Below are 20,635 nucleotides of genomic sequence, written 5' to 3' on the forward strand. Positions count from 1 at the left end.
GAGTAGGCTTCCCTCTGAGGAGAGTCCGAGAGGTCGCGTGTCTTCTCAGAATGAGAGATGATGAAGGATGGGCTCAGGTGTCCTGGCTAGATAGGTCTTCCATCCCCAAAGCCTGTCATCTTGTTCGCTTTTGTTCCTTCAGAAATATTCATCAGGGGCCTGCGGCACGATAGGCACTGAATATTCAGGGATGAATAAAACCAGGTTCTTGCTCTCCTGGTTCACAGCCGTTTTGAGGGAGAGGCCCAAACAGGTAGTTATCCTCTGGTGCCATAAAGGCATGGATTCTTCATAAGTGAGAGACTTTTGAATTGCTCACAAGAGCTTCCCTTCTGGATAGTTTAAGTGGAAAAGGAATTTATGAGCAGCCATTGGATAACTCCCAGAATCCTGTGTCAGATGAAAATTTTGCCTCAAATAATGCCATAGGACGAACCCTGAACTCAGTGCACTAGAACAGGTCTTTCTTTGCAACCAGCTGGTGTTGCTAAGGGAGCGAGCAGGTCCAGTTTCTAAGTTATGAGGCATCTTGGATTTGAGAATAGAAAGGGCTTTTGTGAGCATATAATCTTCTGTAGAGAGTTAGGAAACAATAGTTCTCATTATAGACCTGTGGTGAGGTTGCAAGCAGGGACCTCCTAGCTTCTCATTTTTCCTCTTTTGCTGAATTCAAATGGAGCGGACGCCAAATTCTCTTTAAAGAGACAGGTGCATTAAAAGTAAAAAAGAAAAAAAAAAGAAAAGAAAAGAAACAAATCCCAGAGCAATTGTAAAAGTGCCTTAGGAGTCTGTCTGTTTTATCAGAATGCTCAAAAGTTTATTCCAGCAAAAAGGATTTGGAGGGGCTGAGGACACATTCAGGGTCCTGGCCAAGTCCCTCTGCCAGCCAGTGCCCCCGTCCCCAGCTGCCACCTCAGCTGGACAGAAGCCACCTCCCGGGGAGGCCACGGGACCACCCGTGCTGCTCTGGCTGTCACCCCAGGGGGAGAGAGCCTCTCTGTAATCTCAGGAGATCTGCTCCTGCCCTCCGTGGCCTCTGAGCTCCGTCAGCTCAGCCGAAATGAGGGATGAACTGCGTGGTTCCACTGAAACCCGCTCCCCTGCCGGGCACTAGCTGGACACAACCGAGTTTCCTGAGCTGTCTGCTTGGCTCCAGCTTTTCTGGAGGCTCCCATCTGGCCACCTCAGGCTAGCTTTGGGATGGACCTCAAGACCATCCTGTGCCCAAAGAGTGGGCGTTCCAAAGGGATTACAGGGCAGAGAAATCCTCTAAGTCTTTTCTGAAGGCAGAAGGTGACTCAGTGACTCAGCATGGAAAGAAAGTTCAGGGCAGGACTTGAATTAAAAAAAAAAAAAGAAAAAGATTAAAGCATCAGGACCCCCTGAGAGGCTGGCCTGGGGCCACACAGGTTGCACTAAGCACGCTCTGGGGGTGGCCTCTGGGACCTTGCTTCGGGCCCACCCACAGCTGCACTCATGGCTCAGGGATTCTATACCCGTTGTTCAAGTATTTAAACCACTTGTGGATTTAAGACAATGGCCTCTCATTCTTTGACCTTCTTCCTGTGGACAGCTGGGGACTGTGTCTGCTTCCCTCAAAGCTGGGCTGGCCTGTGATGTCTTTGACAGATAGGGCACGGTGAATGTGATCTGTGTGCCTCTTGAGGTGCCTCCCAGAAGGCCATGCGGCACTGACCTGCCACGTATGGAGCCCCGTGATCCTCTGCGTACCGGGCAGGCTGCAAGTTGGAGCGCTGGAGGACAGTTCCAGCTGAGCCTAGCCTTCTAGCCCTTAGGGAAAGAAGCTTCCAGATGACTTCAGGATCCTGCCTTAGAGTTCCACCAAACCTTTGGGTCTTCCCCACGGAGCCCCAGACTTGCTGTAGAAGAGTTGAGCTATCTACGCTGGGCCCTGGCTGAATTTCCAACCATGACCATCATAAAATGATGGTTTTACACCAGCTGTAGGGTGGTTTGAAATGCAGCAAGTAACTGGGACTGAATTCCTGCATTGAAAGTTGAGGGAACTGAGCTCAGAGGAAGAGAGGAAGTGATTAGGTCAGAGTCACACAGCCAGCACAGGGCAGAACTGGAGCCTACTTTTCACCTGTGTGAGCTCAGTGGGCCTGCTGTGCCATCTCTCGGATCTGCCTGACTCCTCAGGGTCATACTTCAAGAGGGAGTTTGCAAACTAGAACATGTTTAGAAGATGTAGCCCCAAACCAGGCTCTGGGAGGACAGTTAAGGGACCGGGGAAGTTTAGCTTTGACAGACGATGTCTTAGTGGAATCTATGGGTTGTCTTTGGATAGGCGGGGAGGATAGGAAAAGATAGGCACTGTGGCCCTAGATGGAGACTCAAGATCAGAGGGCTGCGTGGGGCAGGGTTTGGCTCAGTTAAAGGAAGAGCTCTGCTGAATCCTCCTGCTGGAAGAAGACTGGGCTGTCCAAGGAGGCTGGGAGTTCCCATTCCTGGGGGGCAGTCGAGGACATCTGGATCCCCCTGAATGGAAGCCATGAAACAAGCAAGCCACAGGTTGGAATAGGAGCATAAGACTTTTTACCCCCCACCCCCCACATCTGAGAGATCAGGATTTAGGTGATAGGAAGGATCCTCATTTACTCGATTGTCCCCAGGGTACAGAGGGCACAGTCTGATCAGTGTGTCCCCATGGGGAAATGTCCACCTGTGTGCTCAGGTTTGATTCACCCCCCCCCACCGCGAAGCTCTTTATAATAACATTTCTTTTATGAACACTGACAAATTAAATTGGTCCTGCTCTGATCACTTCTAGAAATCCAAAGGCACTTAGCTTCAAGTGTACAAGATTTATTATTCTGGAAACACCAGCAGAGGCGTCTCTGCATCTTGGCATCAGGTCGGAATAAGAAATTCTCCATGCTGGTGTCAGGGAAGGAAAAAGCAGCTCCGCTGAGCAAGGACTGGGCAAGCCTGGGCTCCTTAGAGTTTAGTGCCCTTGGGTTGGGACATTGATGTGCAGCTTTCTCTGTAGGTAGAGAATTTTCATTCTGCCTATAGCCTAATGTTTTTAGATGAACGGATATTAGTGGCATCCCAGTCGGCCGGAATGCCTGTGTTTCTTTCTTGGCGGCTCGCATGTGTGTGCCCTGAAACATATGAGCTCTCCTAGTCTCCCTGTGGCCTTTCAGGGAGGCTCATCTGCTAAGATGCTTGTTAAAATTCCTTATCCTCTGGCCTCTTCTCTGCAGGTCCTGATTTAGTAGATGGGGTGGGACTGGGTATCTGTGTGAGCAGGGCCCAGGTTACTCTGTGACCAGTTGAGCTCAGGAAAACTCATGGGTAGGGAAGAAGAAACAGCCCCTTGTGCCGAAGTGTTTATCTGGCCAGATTATGCTAGGGTTGGCCCTGCGCTCATACCTGGAACTGACTTGAAAGCACCAGAAGCTGGGAGATAGAAGACTGAAAGGCAAGTTGGGGGTCCCTACCCTCCCATCCCCCCCATTGCACGGCCAAGGTTGAGCAGGCAGGGTCTGGTGGCTCCAGCTTCTTGGCCTTTGCTCTATCCCGGGCCTTCAGGAGTCGCTGCCCACCAAGTTCAGCAGGGCATTCTTGTAGTCGCCACTGGTGTCTCCCTGAGGACAGGAGAGACAGGGAGTCACAAAAGGTATTTGCCAGCTGCGGTTATTACAACAGTCCTGCTCCTTGGGGCAAGGCCTGGCACGTCCCTCTGCAGTTCCTATGCTGCAGGCCCACACGATGCCTCCTGTCTTTCCTTGTTTGCCATCTGGGGATACTTCTTTGTATCTCCTTTTGATTCTCTTACTAACTACCAGGCAGCTTCATGTAGGAAATGAGTCACAGACACAGCTCTGCTCTGGAGCAAGGAAGGCATTTTGACGGCCTCCAGCCCCACTGGCTGCCCCAGGGCTCTGCCCTTTATTCCATTCAGGACCCCAAAGTGTCTAACTATTCGTTTATTTGACATGACCGGTCATTTACTCAACACCTCCCGCTGCAGGTGGGAACTGCGGGGTGCCCAGTGGAGGCAGAGGGTGCAGTGGGCAGAGCCCGGCTTTGGGTCCACGCAGAACCTGGACCACGCCCTGACGCCGCGGCTGGGACGAGTCCTGTCACCACCTTGAGACTTCTTCTCATCTGTCAGATGACACTGATGCTGATATGAGTCTTGCTGAGATGTGGTGAGGCGTAAACAGCAGGAGAAGCGTGGGCTTGCCCGCACAGTGGCTGGCTCACGTCAGGGTCAAGCGGCGTCTGTCTCCCAGTAGGATTGACCCCACATGGCCATGGCTGAACCCCGTTTCTCTGGTCTACCATGCCCCCTTGCTGTCAGGCAGGTCCTGATAGGTCTGATTGGTTTAAGATCTGCACACAGCCAGGGGAAACAGAGGAGGGCATATCACCCAACACCCTTCTTATGTGCTTGACGAAAATGGGAGCAAGAGGCTGTGGTATTCATCAAGGCCACATGGCAAGTGATGGTGCTGGGCTAGTTCCACTGTTCTATGCGCCGTAGCTGTTTATGCCTCATGGGAATCACGTAGTCCTTAACTTTTAGTCAAATTTGCTTGTGCAATCATTTGGGCCTGAAATATTCTGGTAGATTTTCAACCACATTTTAAATTTATCCTTTTCTTCCCTTCCTCCTCCCTTCCTTCCTTCCTTCCTTCCTTCCTTCTTTGCTTCCCCGCCTTCCTTCCTTTCCTCCCTCCTTTCCCTTCCTCCCTTCCTTCCTTGCTTTCTTTCCACAATGTTTTGTAATAAGGTATTTTTTTTTCTGTGTTGTTTTGTGTTTTTTAGAAAACTATTCATCCTGTCTATCTTTTTAAAAGCGTGGGTATAGGGGCACCTGGGAGGCTCAGTGGGTTAAAGCCTCTGCCTTTGGCTCGGGTCATGATTCCAGAGTCCTGGGATCGAGCCCCACATCAGGCTCTCTGCTCAGCAGGGAACCTCCTTCCTTCTCTCTCTCTGCCTGCCTCTCTGCCTACTTGCGATTTCTGTCTGTCAAATGAATAAATAAAAAAAACTTTTAAAAAAAGCATGGGTATACAATTATACATAGGGCTTTTATAAATTTTCCATATTAATTTCTATGCAGGAGTTTTGAAAGTTGGTATCACTGTTGGAAATCATTTTTGCTTTATGACATCTACAGAGAGTGGTCTATACTAAAAAGAAAGTATTTGGCCACGGAAGTCACAACTCCAACTCAGTTTTCTTAAGCGGCACCTGTAGGCAAAACCTAAAGAGGGTGGGCTTCTTGTGTGTCTAGACAGGGGACTCCATTATCGATTACATTGATCATGTGCTAAATAGCCTGCTAAACCTTTTTCCACCGTGATTGGATCCACTCCACCACTTGGATCCTGGACGGATCCAAGTGACCCTTCTGTCTCAGTGTGGTTGTTCTTCTGAAGTCTGACTGTGGCTCTATTCAACTGTGGTGGTGAGAAGGTAGAGGAATCTCCGTGATGGCCACAGGAGCCACGGATGGGTGAAAAAATTCCTAACTCTCTGTCAGGACTGGGTGTTGGGAAAACCATCAGCAGCTTGGGCTGGTCTGCGGATAGCCCTCCTGTCTTTTGACCAGAGTGGCCGGAAAGCCAAAAACAAAACAAAGAGAATTCTATTGTCCCTCACTCCTACCTATCCGTTACCCCTTTCTGAAATGTCTTTAGGGAGAAATGTCTTTTTAACATATTGTGAGTTATGTGTTTATTGGAAATTGAGGCTGACAACAGACATTTGTAGAGTAACCTGACATGACCTAAGGGTCAATGAAGACTCAGGGATGTACTTCTCGAGGTTCGACTTCTCTTAATGATATGGTCAAGGCCTCATTTGCATTAATTTCTAGAAGAACTATTTCTCTCAACAGTATGGCCTTGTGATGGTGTGAGGATCACTGTGTGTTTTCTCAGCTCTAGAACGTTCCCTGACTGGCATCTAGTTAGGTAGCCTGCTGGAACCCATCTGATTTGTCTCCTTAAAATTGTGCTGCTTCACGATTTTGCTGAAGGGCTACTTCAGTCTGGATTTTAAAGGCTGCTGCCTGATTCCTACTGAACTATTCACTGTCATTGACATTCAGATGTGGTCTCCTTGGCAAGGGTTCATTGTGTCCTTTCCAAAGGAGCAAGTGTAACTCGAATGCAAAGCCAACTCTGGGGGCCAAGTACAGGGGTTTCCATGGTCTGGTCCCTGTGCGTCCCCCCAAGCCCCCTCCAGGCCCTAGCCACACTGACCCCCTTGCCGAGCTCTATATATACTGTGTGGCTATGAATGCACGGGTGTGACTCTCACCAGGAAGGGATGGACACATGTTACGTAGGACTCTAGTCCCAGTATCCAGGTCCCCCAGTAATGTCTGCTTCAAACCGGGGGTAGGGTTGGGGACCCCGACTTACCACGATCATGCTGCTGAGGGTCTTGCCGTACATCTTTGTGAACTGACACTTGATGAGATTTAAGTCGATCTCACTTCTCGAAACGATGTTTCTTATGAGGGTCCCGTCGCGCGTCCCTGCTCCCTGGACAAGACGCAATAGTCAACAGTCACTGCCCGTATTTCTGGTGCAGCTCTGTGATGAGGGACTGACCTGTGCCCTGGGGCAAGGGGGCTTTCACAGGGGCCCAGAGATGCGGGAATGAGCCTCTGCTTCAGGGGCCAAAGCACTGCGAGGGGGGCTTCAGTGACTCAGAGTTTCTGTTCCCTTCATCTCTTCTCCCTCACCCTTGTGTGTCTTTATTGGGAGCCCAATGCTTCAAAGTGACGTGTGTGTTTGGTTTGCCACATCAGCTTCTAGACACAGAATACTCACTGCTCTAAAAGTAAGACTTCTTCCTAGAGGAGCAATGCCAGGAAATTCAGCTTACCGGGCCAATTCTCAAGCAGGACCTTCCTGCCTACATCCATCTTTGACTAGTCTTGGGTTAGACGGCACCTGCGGCCAAGGGAACTCCATGCCCCCTCTCACTTCCTGCCCAGACCACTTGGGGTTCTCACTTCCAGTGGTGTTAAGTGGGCACTGACTTCAGGCTCAGGGAATTCCTCTACATTCCTCTACCTTCCAGTTTGGTTCCAGGTGCCAGAAACTCCACCTACTACAGGAGGCTGGACTGGTTCTGCCAGTCACCAGCTATGTGACCTTGACCCAAACCTTGGTTTCACCACCTCTAGCACTGCAGTTATGACCTAGGTCTCCCAGGATTGCTGCAAGGAGTCGATGCAATGCACACCTGTGAAAATACCTGCTCAAATTCAGCCTTTGGGAGCTGGAGCTTCCCCTCCCCAGACTCAGTTTACCCTTTGAGAGCTATAGCGTTCTGATCACAAGAGGCTGGAATTAGAGAAGACACAGGTGTCGAAGGCAGCAGTGGCTCTGAGCGCCTTGGCTTGGCAGCGGCCGCTGAGTAGCCTGAGAACAAGGGGTACCAAAGACGGAAGAGTTACCTTCAGGGCGTTGTAAAGTCGCTCTGCGAAGTAGCTGTGCAGGTTCCGGGTGCATTTCACTGGCAAACAGGAAAGCTCTGTTAAAACTTGAGGTTGTAGGTGGCATTGGTGTGTGTGTATTTATTTATGTCTTGCCTTGGATCTTAAGGGTGAGTGTCATGAAGTTTTTGGCCTATTTATTTATGTGTTGCTTAGTTCCAAAATGGGAGGCTTGGCATTGGGTGGGGTAGGACAGGGAAGGAAGCCTAGGTCACTGGGCACAGGTCTAAAGGCACAGAGCGGGCAGGCAGAGGGTGAGGTGAAAATGTCCTGGGGTCTGCGGGGCTGGCCGCTCTGAGCATGGCTCTGTCCAGCCCCACCCCTGGGCTCTTACACTCCGGAACCAGCTTTGCCAGGCACCCAGCCACTCCATGGGATTCAGGGTGCCCACTTTACACCGCCACTCATCAGGAAGGTTTCTGCGTTTGAGTTTCCACGTGACAGTGGGGCACTGCCCTGGAGCACTGGGGCACCCAGAGACATCTGGCCCACAGAGTGGGCCCCTGTTTGCTTTCACAGATGCTTCTTCAGAGGTTCGGCACCTGCGTCAGGGAGCTCGGCACTTAAGCTCAGGGCAGCAGAAAGAGCGTGGGCTTTGTGTGAAGGAGGCAGGAGTTTGGCTCTTCCCTGATGGCATGGTATGACTTCATTCTTTGACTTGTCTGCTCTGCACTGTCCTCGTCTGTGGTGTGAATTGTGGGAGTGTTCAAGGGCAAGGGGGTAGGAAGCGCCCGGGGCAGGATGGCACTGTGCACCTTTGCTTTTCCTCTCTGGAAGATTTATTCAGGAGGTTGTTCAAATTCAGTGCATGGGGCTAACTTGCTGAGCCTGGGGCAGGGGGACGCTGCGCTGCTCCAACATAGATGGTTTTTATCACAGCAGCCAAAGCCTGCCGGAGATGGTCAGATGTCCCAGTCCACTCTGAAAGACCTGGACATCTGGATCTCCCCGGGCTGCCCGTCACAAAATGGTGAGAGCTCTGTGTGGAGGGGAGCACCCTAACCCTGGGGGCCTGTCCTTGGCTCCATCCTGGATGGGAGGAGAGGAAAGTCTCCCTGCCTCTGGGCCTCCGCTCCTCACTGTGCAATGACTTCTTTCACGATGGTCTTGGTTTTGTCTGGAACAGGTCCTCCTAAGTAGACCTGACATCATGCTGGAGGGAAGGTTCTCGGTGCTGCCCAGGATCAGACTATCAGTCATTGAGTCTGGACTCCAACTACACATCATCATTTCTTTAGTGAGAGCAGCACCCTGGCTAAGGTCCAGACAGGTGACTTTCTTTAGGGCTTTATGATCAGAACCAGGGTGTTCTCTGTGTGGCCACCGTGGGTGAGCACAGGCCCTGGGTTGGGCATAATCCTGCAAGTGCACACACATGTTCACATCCTCACGTGTTCTCACCTGCACCATGCTCACACTCATGCTTGCACATGCACACAGCACAGGGGTTATGGGGGCAGGACCCGGCTAACTGAAGACACGAGGGCAGGATAGTCCCAGGATCCTGGGCTGAAGGGTACATGCGTGTCTGGCCTGGAGGCGGGGAGGGGGAGAGGGTCCATGGAAAGTGGACATAGGGACCCACTCATTTGCTCTTGCCACCCCAGGCGCTGCCCCCCTGCTGAGCCCAGTGGCTGCAGACACCTGTGGGTCTGAGCACCAAGCCCTATGTCTTACCCACTGTGAGCATGGCCTCCTCCAAGGAGCCATGGGTCTCACTCTGGATGCTGTCCTCAATGCTCTTGCCGGCAATTTTCTCATATTCCTCGAACACTGCAGAGAGACGTCTTCTCTTGTGGGATATGCAGATCTCAGGGCGACACCCCCAGCATCTCAGATCCGAGATTGCACATCCATGTGTCACCCCGGACCTCCACTTGGTTGCCCGGGAAAGGGTCCAAGTCTCCCTGGCTCTCTCCCCAGCATCGCTACCAGATGAGGACGTACACTGGATGGCCCACGTGAAGGGATGGGCCGTGTGGCCAGGGCCCCCAGCTGGAGCCTGACAGTGCCTCCCCCACCCTGGTACCTCTCATCAGGTGTGTGGCACTGCGCGTGCACAGGATGGTGATGAATTTCATCTCATCTGTCCCATGAATCTTCTCGCCTGCCGCATACAGATCCTAGCATTGGGGCAGCCACAAGAAGCCAGTGAAGGAGAGCAAGGAGGTGATGGTCAGCCTCCATCTACCTACCAGGTCAGAATTTTCTTCTCTTGCTATCCCTGAGATGCTAAAATCCCTTCTGGGTATGGGGCCAGAAGCTGCTCTAGGAACTCCCCTGCCCCCATCCCGGGGCTTTGCTCTGCTTCTGAGCATCCCCAGCACTCTGCCAGCAGACTGAAGTATAGTGATCTGAATAGTCCCATCTGGTCCCCACGTTCGGGGCTGTTCCTGCTAGAACAGCGCTTCAGTGGAGCCCTCCCAAGCTACTCCCTCCCTGTTCCTGACTCTCCCCAAACACTCTCACTTTCCTTCTGGAACCCAAGAGGGTAAAGTTCTGCAGAGAGTTGAGCTGGGTTCCAGCCTAGCCTAGTGTCAAAGAAAGCCCGCATGGAGAGAGGGGCTGCGTAGGGCTTCCAGCCACCAGCCACCAGCGGATGGGGCAGTTGGCGCACGGGGCGGTAGCTGCTGAGAGTATATGTATGTAGCCTCACCTGTGCATCTTGGACGGCCTGTCCTGGGTCCACAAAGCCACTCACGTCATCCCTGCTGCCCTAGGAACAGAAGGGGAGGCATGTAAGGCAGGCTAGTCCAGCAGAGTAACTGGGGCAGAGGGGAAAGCTGGGTGGGAGGGCAGGCAGGGCTCTACTGCTTTTTGGCCATGGCAACTTTAGCAGGTTAGTTACCCTCTCCAGGGCCAGATTTTGTCGTCTATAAAGTGATAGTAGTAAGGGATGCCTCGTAGGGAGCCGGGGGATTCAGTGAGCTGAGATGAGCAGAGTTCCAGGCATGGGGCATGGTGGGTAGGACCTGCTGGGTGACAGGGTAGTCTCCTCCTGGTTCTGGGGTGTCCCCTTGTGGCTGGGTCAGTGACATGTGGTGGTGAGAATCCTCCAGCCACGCTGAGAGCTATCCAAGGAGCCCGGTCACTGGCGCTCTACCCAGGTCCTGAACTCCCCCCACCCCAGCAGCTCTCCCCAAGGACTGATCCTTGGAGCCCAGCTGTTGGGGGGTCCTTCAGGCAAGGGACTCCCAGGAGCCTAGGCGCTGATACCTGTAGGAGGCACACCAGGATCCTTTCCAGGTAGCCGCTGGTGTCTCCTCGGATATCTTCCTCCAGGCTGGACCCATAGTCTGCGGGGGAAACAGGACCACAAGGCATGGACTGGCTTCCCTCCTCCCAGCCCGGGTTTCCCACACTTCTCCCAGTTCAAGCAGTCTGGTAGGGGCGAGTCATCGGAGTGGACACACCGCCCAGGGGTCTGAGTGGCAGGGGCTCCACCACCTGGCGGTCATTCAGAAGGAGAACGTAACACAGGCTGCCAGCATAGATCGAAGCACAGAGCGAGGTCAGGCGGAAAGACCCGCAGGGGACCACGGAGCTCGCTTCGTATGTGGTTTGGCAAAGCCAGAATCTTCAGGCAGATTGTCTGTCGGGCAGACCACATGGAGGCCAGGATGGCCTCTGGTCAGCTTGCATCTCGAAGGCTCCACAACAGCCTGTGGTCCATAGCCCGCACTGCAGCAGGGGCAACCTGTGCCTGGCCAGGAAGGAGCCAGCCCCATCCAGGGCTGACACAGCCTGAGACCCACAGTGCCATGCCCTCGAGGGGCAGAGAGTTTAGGGGTACATATCCCTCCCTCTGCAGCCTATGGGCTTCAGGGGGGCATAGAGACCATCAGACCACAGGACTGGGCACACAGCAGGTGCTCAGCACCCATGTGTAGAAAGGCCCAGAAAGGGTCTTTTCCAGCGAAGGCCCAGGGCACTGCTTGTCCCTCATCCCCTCTCAGGCTGCCAAAGCTTGTGGCCATTCCCAAGCAAGCCCTTAGGACCAGGCCCCGCGTCCTCCCTTACCCTCCTCATAGGCCTTCATTATCTCCCGCAGCTGGTTCTTGGTCCGAGAAGCCAGGATTTCAATGATGACACCCTCTTCGGTCCCCAAGCCCTGTGGACAAAAATCTCTGTCTGCTGGAGAGCTCCACTGGGCTTGCCTCTTCTGTCCCTACCCTCCTCTGTCAAGAGGCGAGAGGAAGAGCCTCAGGAAGAATGGGTCTGTGCTCTGCCCCCCTCTGATGGGGGCTTCTGCTGGAGGGTGTTACTGGGGGATGTCGCCTGTGTTTGTCCCCAGGGGCAGATCCTGCGGGCAGGGGAGGCAATGGGAGAGTTCTGTCTCAGCTCTGCCCTCCGTGCTGGGTGATCTCTAGCACGTCACTCCACCTCGCCGAGCCTAGGGGTCCTCATCTGTCTTCGGGTAACGAGCCGGCCCAGCCCAAAGGTGGATCGGAGAGAACAGGTGGGAAAGGCCAGGCGTGCACACCCAGTGAGTGTCCTTTCGACGGCGATGATTAGAGTCGCTGGGCCCTGACTCCCTCCTCATTCTCTGCCAGTGCTAGAGGAACCAAGGGAGTCACAAGAGATGACAGGAGGAAGAGGACGGGGAAGAGGCTGCAGAGGTCGCCCTGTCATTCCCGCACACCTGGTGTGGCCCTGTCCTGAGAAGTGCTGATTCTGGCTTCCTGGTGGCCGCAGGACAGCAAAAGCTGGCCTGTCTGGGCGGCAGGCTGCAGGCTCCCCAGGCTGGGCCGTTCCGAAGGGTGGTTCACCGGGAGCTTGGAGGTCCCGTGCCAGGGTCTCTAGGGGAGCGCGTCCCCAGCTGTGGCCCCAGCCAGCCCTTGTAACATTCCTGCCCCTCCCCCCGGCTACCTTCATGGCATCGTGCAGCTCCTTGGCTTCGAATCTGTACGGAGGGTACATGAGGGCCACGATGAGCCTCTCGAACTTGCCGCTCAGCTCCGACTGCAAGGTCTCGGTGAGATCCTAATGTGAGCAGAAGGAAGAGCAATGATCTGGACATTTGCCTCCCCAGGGGCAGGCAGCTGGGTGGCAGCCAGTCCTGGAGGCTCCGGAGGGCCTCTTGCAGGCTCTACTTTGAGCGGGAGCTGGGGTTTCGGGGGCCAACGGTGCAGCTTCTATGAGCAGCATTACCTTTACCCGTGAACTGGACCGTGAGACTCCCGCCTTCTACCATTGCTTAGGGGACTGGTGGAGAGATGTGCGTGGCTCGACTCAGCTCTCACGGCCATGCTGGGCACATTATAAGCCCGAAATATGTGTTTGTCATTGCTCACCATCAAATCCCGTCATAGCCCGTGGGCACTCAACAAATTCAGGAATGAATTAAGGAATCCGTTTCATGTGGGTCTGCTTCTAAGGGCACCAGTCTCCACAAGGAGCCACAAGGCTATACCCTGCTGAGATCAGTATAGCCAAGGACCAAGGGCCTTGTTGGACCTGGATTTAAATCCCAACCTTCTTGCTTATAGGCTCTGGGATCTTTGTAGAGCTTATTCTTAGAACATCAGTTTCCCTAATGATGAACGTAGGGAATAATGCACAGTTGTGAATGTTAAGAGAAAAAAATTAAGAAAAAAAAAAAAGAAAGAAAGGGAAGGAAGGAAGACAGGAAGAAAGAAAGACGTGCATTGACACCCCTTGGAATGTTGGGGCTTCATCATTCACCTTCTGACATTCAATCTCCAAACTAAGGACATGCAGCGACAGAAGCTTCTGGAAGCCGAGGCTATCTGTGCCTTGTTTCTGTGTTTAGGTAGTACCCCCAGTGCCTGGCTCTATCCTAGGGTCGTGGAGGGAGGGAAATGAGAAAGAGGGTCCAGCGCATGTGTTCCCTGCCCCTGGAGCTCCCCTGAGGCAGAGGGAGCAGGCACAGACATGGGAGCTCTAACGTGAGAAGAGAGTGGACAGGTCATAGCACAGAAAGTAGCCTGGCCGGCTCCTCTGCACGTAGGTGAGAGGAGGATTCCCAGGCTTTGGGAACAGCGTGAGCAAAGCATAGAAGCAGGGTGGGGAGCCATAAATAATGTAACCAGATAAAACACAGGATGGCAAGTGAAATTTTAATTTCAGATACACAATTAATAATATTTTTAGTTTAAGCATGCCCTCTGTGCCTCATGCTTTTAGAAGCTGGTCTCTAGCCGAAGGCCTGGTCCAGAAAAAAGCTGCCTGCCAGGCGGTCTCTGGTCACAGCAGCCCCTCAGCCTCCCAAGGAAAGCCTCCTGTCCTCCTTTTACCTTGCCAAATTGCGCCTTGAAGGACTTGGCAATTTGCTGCCGCTGAGCGTTGCTTCTCTTCGTGAGCACATCGATGATGGCCTGCTCATTGGTCCCTGCAGGGGTGCACAGTGTGAACATTCCTATGGCCCCCAAGGGGGCTGAGGAGGAGGGCGAGAAGCTGCTGGGTGGCCAAGCAGTGGGTGCACAACTCATGGATAGCTCCCAGAACTGACAATGTTCATGGTGTAGATAGAACACCCAAACAGAAAATCCATCTATCCCTCCCCTGCCTCCCACCCACAAGATGTTGGGGTGCTGCCTGAGGCCAGTCTCAGAGTGGTAGAGCTGAGGTCCCTCTGATCATTGATCTGCCCTGGACATCCTCCAGGGCCTTTGGTGTTCAGATAGGAGGACCTTCTACCCTGTTCTCTCTCGGGCTGGTGGTAGCAGGGGCAAGTCAGGACTGAGGGCCCAGCAAACTGGGTCTGAGTCCTGGTCCAGCTGTCTCATTGCCCAGAGCATCTGCTCTCTCCTTTGGGAAGTGGGGGTAACAGCAGAGATCTCACAGGAAACAGAGGTCATGAACACAACGTCAAGGTTCATCTAGGAAGGAGGGCAACCCCTTGCTTGCTTCAGGAATGTGCATCCTGGAGACTGGAAAGAGGCTGCCTATGCCCAGCCCGAGCTGAGTGGGGAAGTCCAGCTTGGCCCTACAGGTCCAGGGTTCCCGAGGCCATTCTGTGAGTGTGAAAGCTCTGAAGAGTGGGGTACAGTTGCGGACACAGGGTTGCGCAGGCACGCACAGCTGATGGTGACCCCTTCCCTCCCTCCTGACTCAGGGAGGCACAACCACTCTCCCTCTTCTACAGCTGTGCAGGGCGGGGTGTAGACCAGTGCTGGGATGGGAGCACCCATGTGCTTCTCTGGGCTGGACTCCATCTCGGGAGTGCAGTGTCCCCTGGCTACCCGTCTCCAGAGCTGTGGGGCTCGTAGTCTTGAGCAGAGTGGCCAGACCCCAGAGAGGCCCGTGGGCAGGTCTGCAGACATCCACTTACCGATCCCCTTCATGGCTTTGTAGAGGGTCTCTGCATCGGGGTCCGGGTTAAAGTGGGGGCTGCCCTTCACAGTAATCCCCTCCTGTTCCACCTGCAAAAGAGCCCAAGCTTGTTCCAAGTGGGAAGGCTGGCGGGGGTGGGTGGGAGGGAGGCAGATCACCAGCCCATCACAGCGGAGGCTTGGGTCCCTCCTGCCCCAGCCTGGCATGGGTCTCTGTGACGGTCTGCCTTGGATGAAGAGAGGCCTGAGAGATCCTTCCTGGCCCAGGACTGTAGCTCCTGGATATGACAGTTACCAGCAGATATGTGTCAAGGAAGGGGTGCCTCGGTCCACTTGGCACTGAGTTGCCCTATGGTTCTTCCATTTTGGGGCTGCGGAGGCCTGGGGGGTGGGTGTGGAGGCCCTGTGTGGCCCTTACTGCCTTGGCTAAGGGGAGGACTGTCCTGTCAGCTCCAGCCTCAAGGAAGAAGGAGGGCCCCTCTGAGGAGGAGTGAGGCAGGACTGAGCTCGTCTGCGTCCAGGGCCACCGTGAGTGGGGGGAATCTCAGCCTTCAGCACCAGGGCCAGCCCTGTGAAGCTGGCGTACATTGACCCTAGAAGGTGGCTGGTGCTGTGTCTGTGTGCAGACCCGCTGCCCAGCCTTCAGGGTCAGGAGGAAGGAAGCACTGGAGGAAGTCCTAGGAGAGGGGGCTGGCCCCAGAGAAGGCCAGCAGTGATTTTATTGGGGTGACAAGACACAGAAATGACCACGAGTGTGCTCCTGGCCACCTGGCTGTCTTCAGAAGGGTCGCACAGTTTTCCTTGCCTCAGCCTCCTTGCCAGACCTGTCCCTGGATCTTTTGTGATAGGATTCCCGTGGCTAGCGGGAGGTTCCTAGTGGGTAACAGGAACTTGGGAGAAGGGGTGGGGACACCGCAGGGTGTGCGTACAGGGGTTATGAAGGAACACAAAGGGCAGGATGTCCTATGGGAGGTAGCTTTCTTGGGTTTAGGCAGGCTGCATCTAATCTCCTGGGATGGGGTGGGCGGTGGGGGGTGGGTGTCTGTGACTCAAGCCAGGCCCTCAGAGGCGTCAGCTGGGTAGGAAGCTACCATTAAGTGAGAGTACTGTGAGAGACCATACCTGCCTGGCCTGGCTGTGAGGGTTTGCTGCTTCCCCTCTGGGCTCTGTGGCTGCCATGTCACCTCCACAGAATGGCTCTTTGATTAATAGGCTGACACCAGCCAGAACCGCAGCTTGTGGGAAGAAGCCACAGAATCTTTCCTGCCCCCGCTCCCGCCCTGGGGTGTGGGCTGTGGATCAGGCCAAGCCTCTCCCCGCTGGCGTCATCTGAGGGCAAACAGCAGGCCCTGCCCACCCACACCCGAGAGCTCCCTCCAGCACCATCGACAGGCACTCCTGTTGGTGGGAAAGGGCCACATACCCCCAAACCACAGGACAATGGGCGAGTAAGGACAGGCTTCGTGGAGCTGAATGTGCTGCTTTGAAAGTATGCAGACAAGGTTGGGAAGAGAAGTGTGGTTTGAGGTCAAGCTGCCTTCTTTCCGAGAAGTGGGTGTTCACAAGCAGGTAGAGATCCAACAGCCCAGAGCCTTTACAAGTACGCAGGCTCATGGAGGACAGAAGGTTAGGTTTAGAAAGAACGGCATGAGGCTCTGGAAATTGTGAAGTAAACACAATAACCAAAGTTCTTGGGCCCTTGATCTGAGCCAGATCTCTAATCCCAGGGCTTGCCTGAGGGCTCTTTAGCCTTGTGCCCTGTAGAATTTCTCGGGTAAAAATAAGTAATCTTTCTTAAGTATGTGTTTTTAGAAGGCTGGTAGAGGAGTGGAGGGAGATTGGAGATGGGCACTGAATTTGAAGAAGACTCAGAGATTCCTCAGTGGAAAGGAGTTTAGTCCCACCGTGTTTGGTCTCCCATGAAACTATTCACTTCCTCCTCCTTCTTTTTTTTTTTTTTTTTAAGATTTTATTTATTTATTTGACAGAGAGAGGTCACAAGTAGGCAGAGAGGCAGGCAGAGAGAGAGGAGGAAGCAGGCTCACTGCTGAGCAGAGAGCCTGATGCGGGACTCGATCCCAGGACCCTGAGATCATGACCTGAGCCGAAGGCAGCGGCTCAACCCACTGAGCCACCCAGGGGCCCCTCACTTCCTCCTTCTGTCTGCCCCTCATCCACTCATCTGCTTTCCCACCTTCCCACCCACCAACCCACTCATTCATTCATCTATTCATCCATTCTCCCCCCGGATACTCAAAGGCCACATCCATCCATCCATCCAACCATTTATTCATTCATTTAATCACCATGTCCATCCTTCTATCCATCCTTACATCCATCTAATCACCCGTCCAGCCATTCATTTAATCACTGTATCCATCCATCCATCCTTCCATCCTTCAAGCTCTAATTAGATCCTGAAAATGCCTGGCAGATTGCCATCTGTGGGGCTATCGGTAGGGATAGCGCTTTTGAGTAAAAGGTGAAAGGTCTTTCTGTTCCCTTTGCTTGAATTTCCAATGTCTGCTAACATTTTTTCCTATCTCATTTTTGAGCACCGTATTTCTCAGCAAGAAGTGTTAGAAATAATCCCTTGTGCAGATTCAACCCAGAAGAGCCTGTATGGTCCCAGAGGTGGCCCAGTTGTGTGCACGCATACACAGTATCCCTTGTTTGTGGAATTGGAGCTGCCGTGACCACCCTTAGCCACTGAGCGGCTGCTTTGTGCCAGGCCTCTGTGTTCGATGCCTCCAGGGCCAGAAGTACGGTGCTCATCCTCCTGGACCTCTCTAACCATGAATGCCTCATTTTACAGGCAAGGGAGCTGGGCTTAGAGTGCTTGTCAAGCTGATGTGGCTACCAAGACCCACAGCCTGACTCAGAAGCTGAGCTCTGTCTACTTCCCCCTGCTCTACTGATGACTCAACTTTTTCGGGACAGGGAATTTTCCCGGACATCTTTACTGAAGGAAGCCTTGTCCACAGGAATCCAGGTGATCTGGGAGGGAGTGCGAGGTCTGGGGACCACCCGTGAGGGGCTGTCTCCCTGCCCCCAGGCCAACACATGGTGCTGGGCAGCAGAGACTGGCCAGACCATGGGACTGAGTCCCTGGGAGCAGCCCCTTTAGTGGATCCGAGGTCGGCTCTGGGGGGAACGGTTGTCAACCCCCTTCCCAGAGGGTTGTGATTTTTGAGGCATTGAGGAGCCTCAGTCTCTCTTCCTTCTCTGTGATTTTAGGGGATTAAAAAGTACAATTATCTGGAATCAGACCCCTGAACATCAGCAGGGGGGGGGTAGGGCACCAGATCTAACTATCTGAAAGGCCCCGCTGTTAGAGAACCTGCCGGGGCCCCATGCCCAGACTGGCTTGTCCAGACAGGAATATTTTCACTGAGAAGGTGACTCAGTCCTGCCTGTGACTCTGTCTGTGAGAGCTGGGTTCTGAGGAGCTGCCCCACCTTTGCCTTCCCCCGTCACGAGGCTGCCCTGGGGAACCTGCGAGACAGAACTTCATTTCCGTAAGAGAGGCACAGACAGGTCCCTCCAGCTGATCTAGCTGATACCCTCACCCCTGAACACCCCTAGTCCTGGTCCTGGTCTGGCTGGGGGCCCAGAGGACATCTTGTCCTTAGCCAGTCACAGACGGGCTCTGCCTGTGGTCTTACTGCCCCAAGCCAGCTCTCCCGTAGGCTGTGGGCTGCCAAGGCCCCCAGTCTGGGCTCTGGAATTGGTCTGCTCTGATTCTAACCCAGACTCTACCACTTGCTTGTGCGGCAACTCTGGGCATCCGCTGAGGCTCCTTGTGCTTCCGTTCTTCATCTGTGAATAAAGACACTGTCATCCATGTTGTAGAGGTGTTCCAAGGCTTACGCAAGACACTTAGAAGTGAGATGCTTAGAGGAATGTCTGGTGCACAGTAGGTGCTCGGTTAGGGTCACCATTAACCTGCCAGGTGGGCCAGGTCCCTGCAAGGAGGCTTCTGCCTGCCTGGCTGGCTGGGGGCCCTGGTCCTCTGGGAGCAAGGCCCAGAATCAGGCCATCCAGGGCAGCAGCCTGTCCCTGTCCCTAGCTGCCTCTCTGTCCTGTCTGTCCAGGCCTGGCATGTCTGAACCCATCAGCCCCTGGGTTGTGCCATTTGTGACAAAGAGATTTCCTGAAGCAGGATAAGGCTGGGTCATCCACTGTGGCTCACAGAGTGCCTGGAGGCGGGGGTAGAGACACCCCTGACTGCTTGCTGTGGGACCCAGAGGTCACTTGGTGTCTCTGAGACTCAGTGTCCTCATCCGTGAAAAGGGAAGAGCAGTCCTGATGTCCTGGGCTGCCTGGGGGATGAAATGAAGGAGGTGTGCCTGGCCAGAAGATGTCATCGACTTGTCATCTTTGTGTCTTCAGCTCATGAGGATGAGATGGCCTCGACTCAAACCCAGATGAAACACTCCCAAGAATCTGGTAGTTCAGCTGTGAGGTGGGAGACTTGGGGACAGGCTGTGCTGTCTTCCCCGCCTCAGTCCTCCAGAACTCTATAAAGCATAGGTTTCAGACACTCAAGGCCTCTGTAGGCCAGGTCCTCTTACCCTCCCTCCTTTCTCCTCAATCTTATTGAATAAACACTATGGATTCCTAGAAGACTGTCTGCCCTCCCATGTCTTAAGTTGTGGGCATCGTTGAGATCTCCACCATCAGCCGATTTGATTGTGTTGCTCACCAGCTCAAGTGCCTTCAGTGGCTCCCCACTGCTCTTAAGGTAAAGCCCAAGCCCCTTATCCTGCCATGTGAGGCTTTGTAGGAGCTGTCCTGCCTGCTTCTCTAGGTCTATCTTCCCTGATTCCTCTGCCCACCCCACCCCCCATAGGGTCCTCAGGCCATGAAGAGCTACTTCTCTCCAAAGCCAAGCTTCCCTACCCCCACCGCCCCTGGGCCTTTGCACATACTTTTCCCTCTGCAAGGAATAATCTGCCTGATTCTCCTCAAACACATGTGTGTGCACACATACCACATACATGCACATCTCACTCAAACATGACACCCCCTAGCTTCGAGCAGCCTAACACTTCCTGTCGCGGCTCTTCCTCTGGGCTCCCCCTCCCCTCAGCTTCCTTAGGTGTGTCTCAAGGTTCCTTTATCTGGGGGTGCCTGGGTGGCTCAGCTGGTTAAGTGTCTGCCTTTGGCTCAGGTCATGGTCTCCTAGTCCTTGGATTGAGCCCTGCATTGGGTTCCCAGCTCACTGGAGAGTCGGCTTCTCTCTCCCCCTTGCCTCTCCCCCTGCTTGTGTTTTCTCTGTCTCTCTTTCAGATGAATAAATTAAAAAAAAATCTTTTAAGAAGAAAAGGTTCCTTTATCTATCTCACTAGCTGTGAGTGCCTCTAGGGCTGGGACAGTTTCTTCTCTCTTTCCCCCTCAGTGGGCAGCCTGGTGCTTGGCCAGCAGATAGCATGCCTCTCTCCACCAGCACTCTGCAGGAACCCCACAGCCTGCCGCGGCTTGCTCCCCACTTACCCAGGCTTTCCACCAGGCCATCTTGTTCTCTCGATTGTCTTTCCCAGGGAAATGAAGATCTACAAGTCGACCTTCCTTCTACTCGGGAGATCCCACAAAACTGGCTCCCACACAAGAAGCCAGGTCCTTGGGGCTGGGTGTTGGGTGTGGTGGCGAAAGTGGGGCCTCAGGCCCCACCCCTTCCCCTCTGGGCTCCGCCTGGCTCTGGGTCCCTCCCAGGGCTCCCTGGCCGCACCCAGCTACCACCCGGAGCCCGCCTGTGGAATGCTGCCACTCACTGCCAGATGTCTGGGCTGAGGCTGTAATGTCAACTGGAAATTCTGAGTCGCAGCCTTTGACCGCCCCACTTAGT

General features: G+C 53.9%; 1 protein-coding gene across 1 annotated transcript; it reads right to left on the reverse strand.

Moving 5' to 3' along the window:
* Nucleotides 1–2,813: 2,813 nt before the first annotated feature.
* Nucleotides 2,814–20,411, reverse strand: LOC122900865 (annexin A8). The gene is made up of 12 exons (XM_044239993.1): nt 20,284–20,411; nt 14,787–14,877; nt 13,750–13,844; nt 12,362–12,475; nt 11,513–11,603; nt 10,709–10,788; nt 10,149–10,208; nt 9,522–9,615; nt 9,170–9,265; nt 7,454–7,512; nt 6,408–6,530; nt 2,814–3,614 (listed from the first exon to the last, which is right to left on the reverse strand). Exons 1-12 carry the CDS (start codon nt 20,302–20,304, stop codon nt 3,555–3,557), a joined length of 984 nt encoding a protein of 327 aa, XP_044095928.1. The 5' UTR covers nt 20,305–20,411; the 3' UTR covers nt 2,814–3,554.
* Nucleotides 20,412–20,635: the final 224 nt, after the last annotated feature.

Source organism: Neovison vison, chromosome 2, assembly GCF_020171115.1.
Source record: "Neovison vison isolate M4711 chromosome 2, ASM_NN_V1, whole genome shotgun sequence".
NCBI classification, from domain to species: Eukaryota; Metazoa; Chordata; class Mammalia; order Carnivora; family Mustelidae; genus Neogale; species Neogale vison.

What these genes read in the sequence shown, in the direction of transcription:
- LOC122900865 (XM_044239993.1), bottom strand. Translation starts at nt 20,304, where the DNA reads ATGGCCTGGTGGAAAGCCTGG. An exon ending in TGCCACACACCTGATGAGAG is followed by an intron (nt 9,266 to 9,521) that starts GTACCAGGGTGG and finishes GTCTCTCTGCAG; the next exon opens with TGTTCGAGGAATATGAGAAA. An exon ending in CCCTCAGCAGCATGATCGTG is followed by an intron (nt 3,615 to 6,407) that starts GTAAGTCGGGGT and finishes TCCTGTCCTCAG; the next exon opens with GGAGACACCAGTGGCGACTA.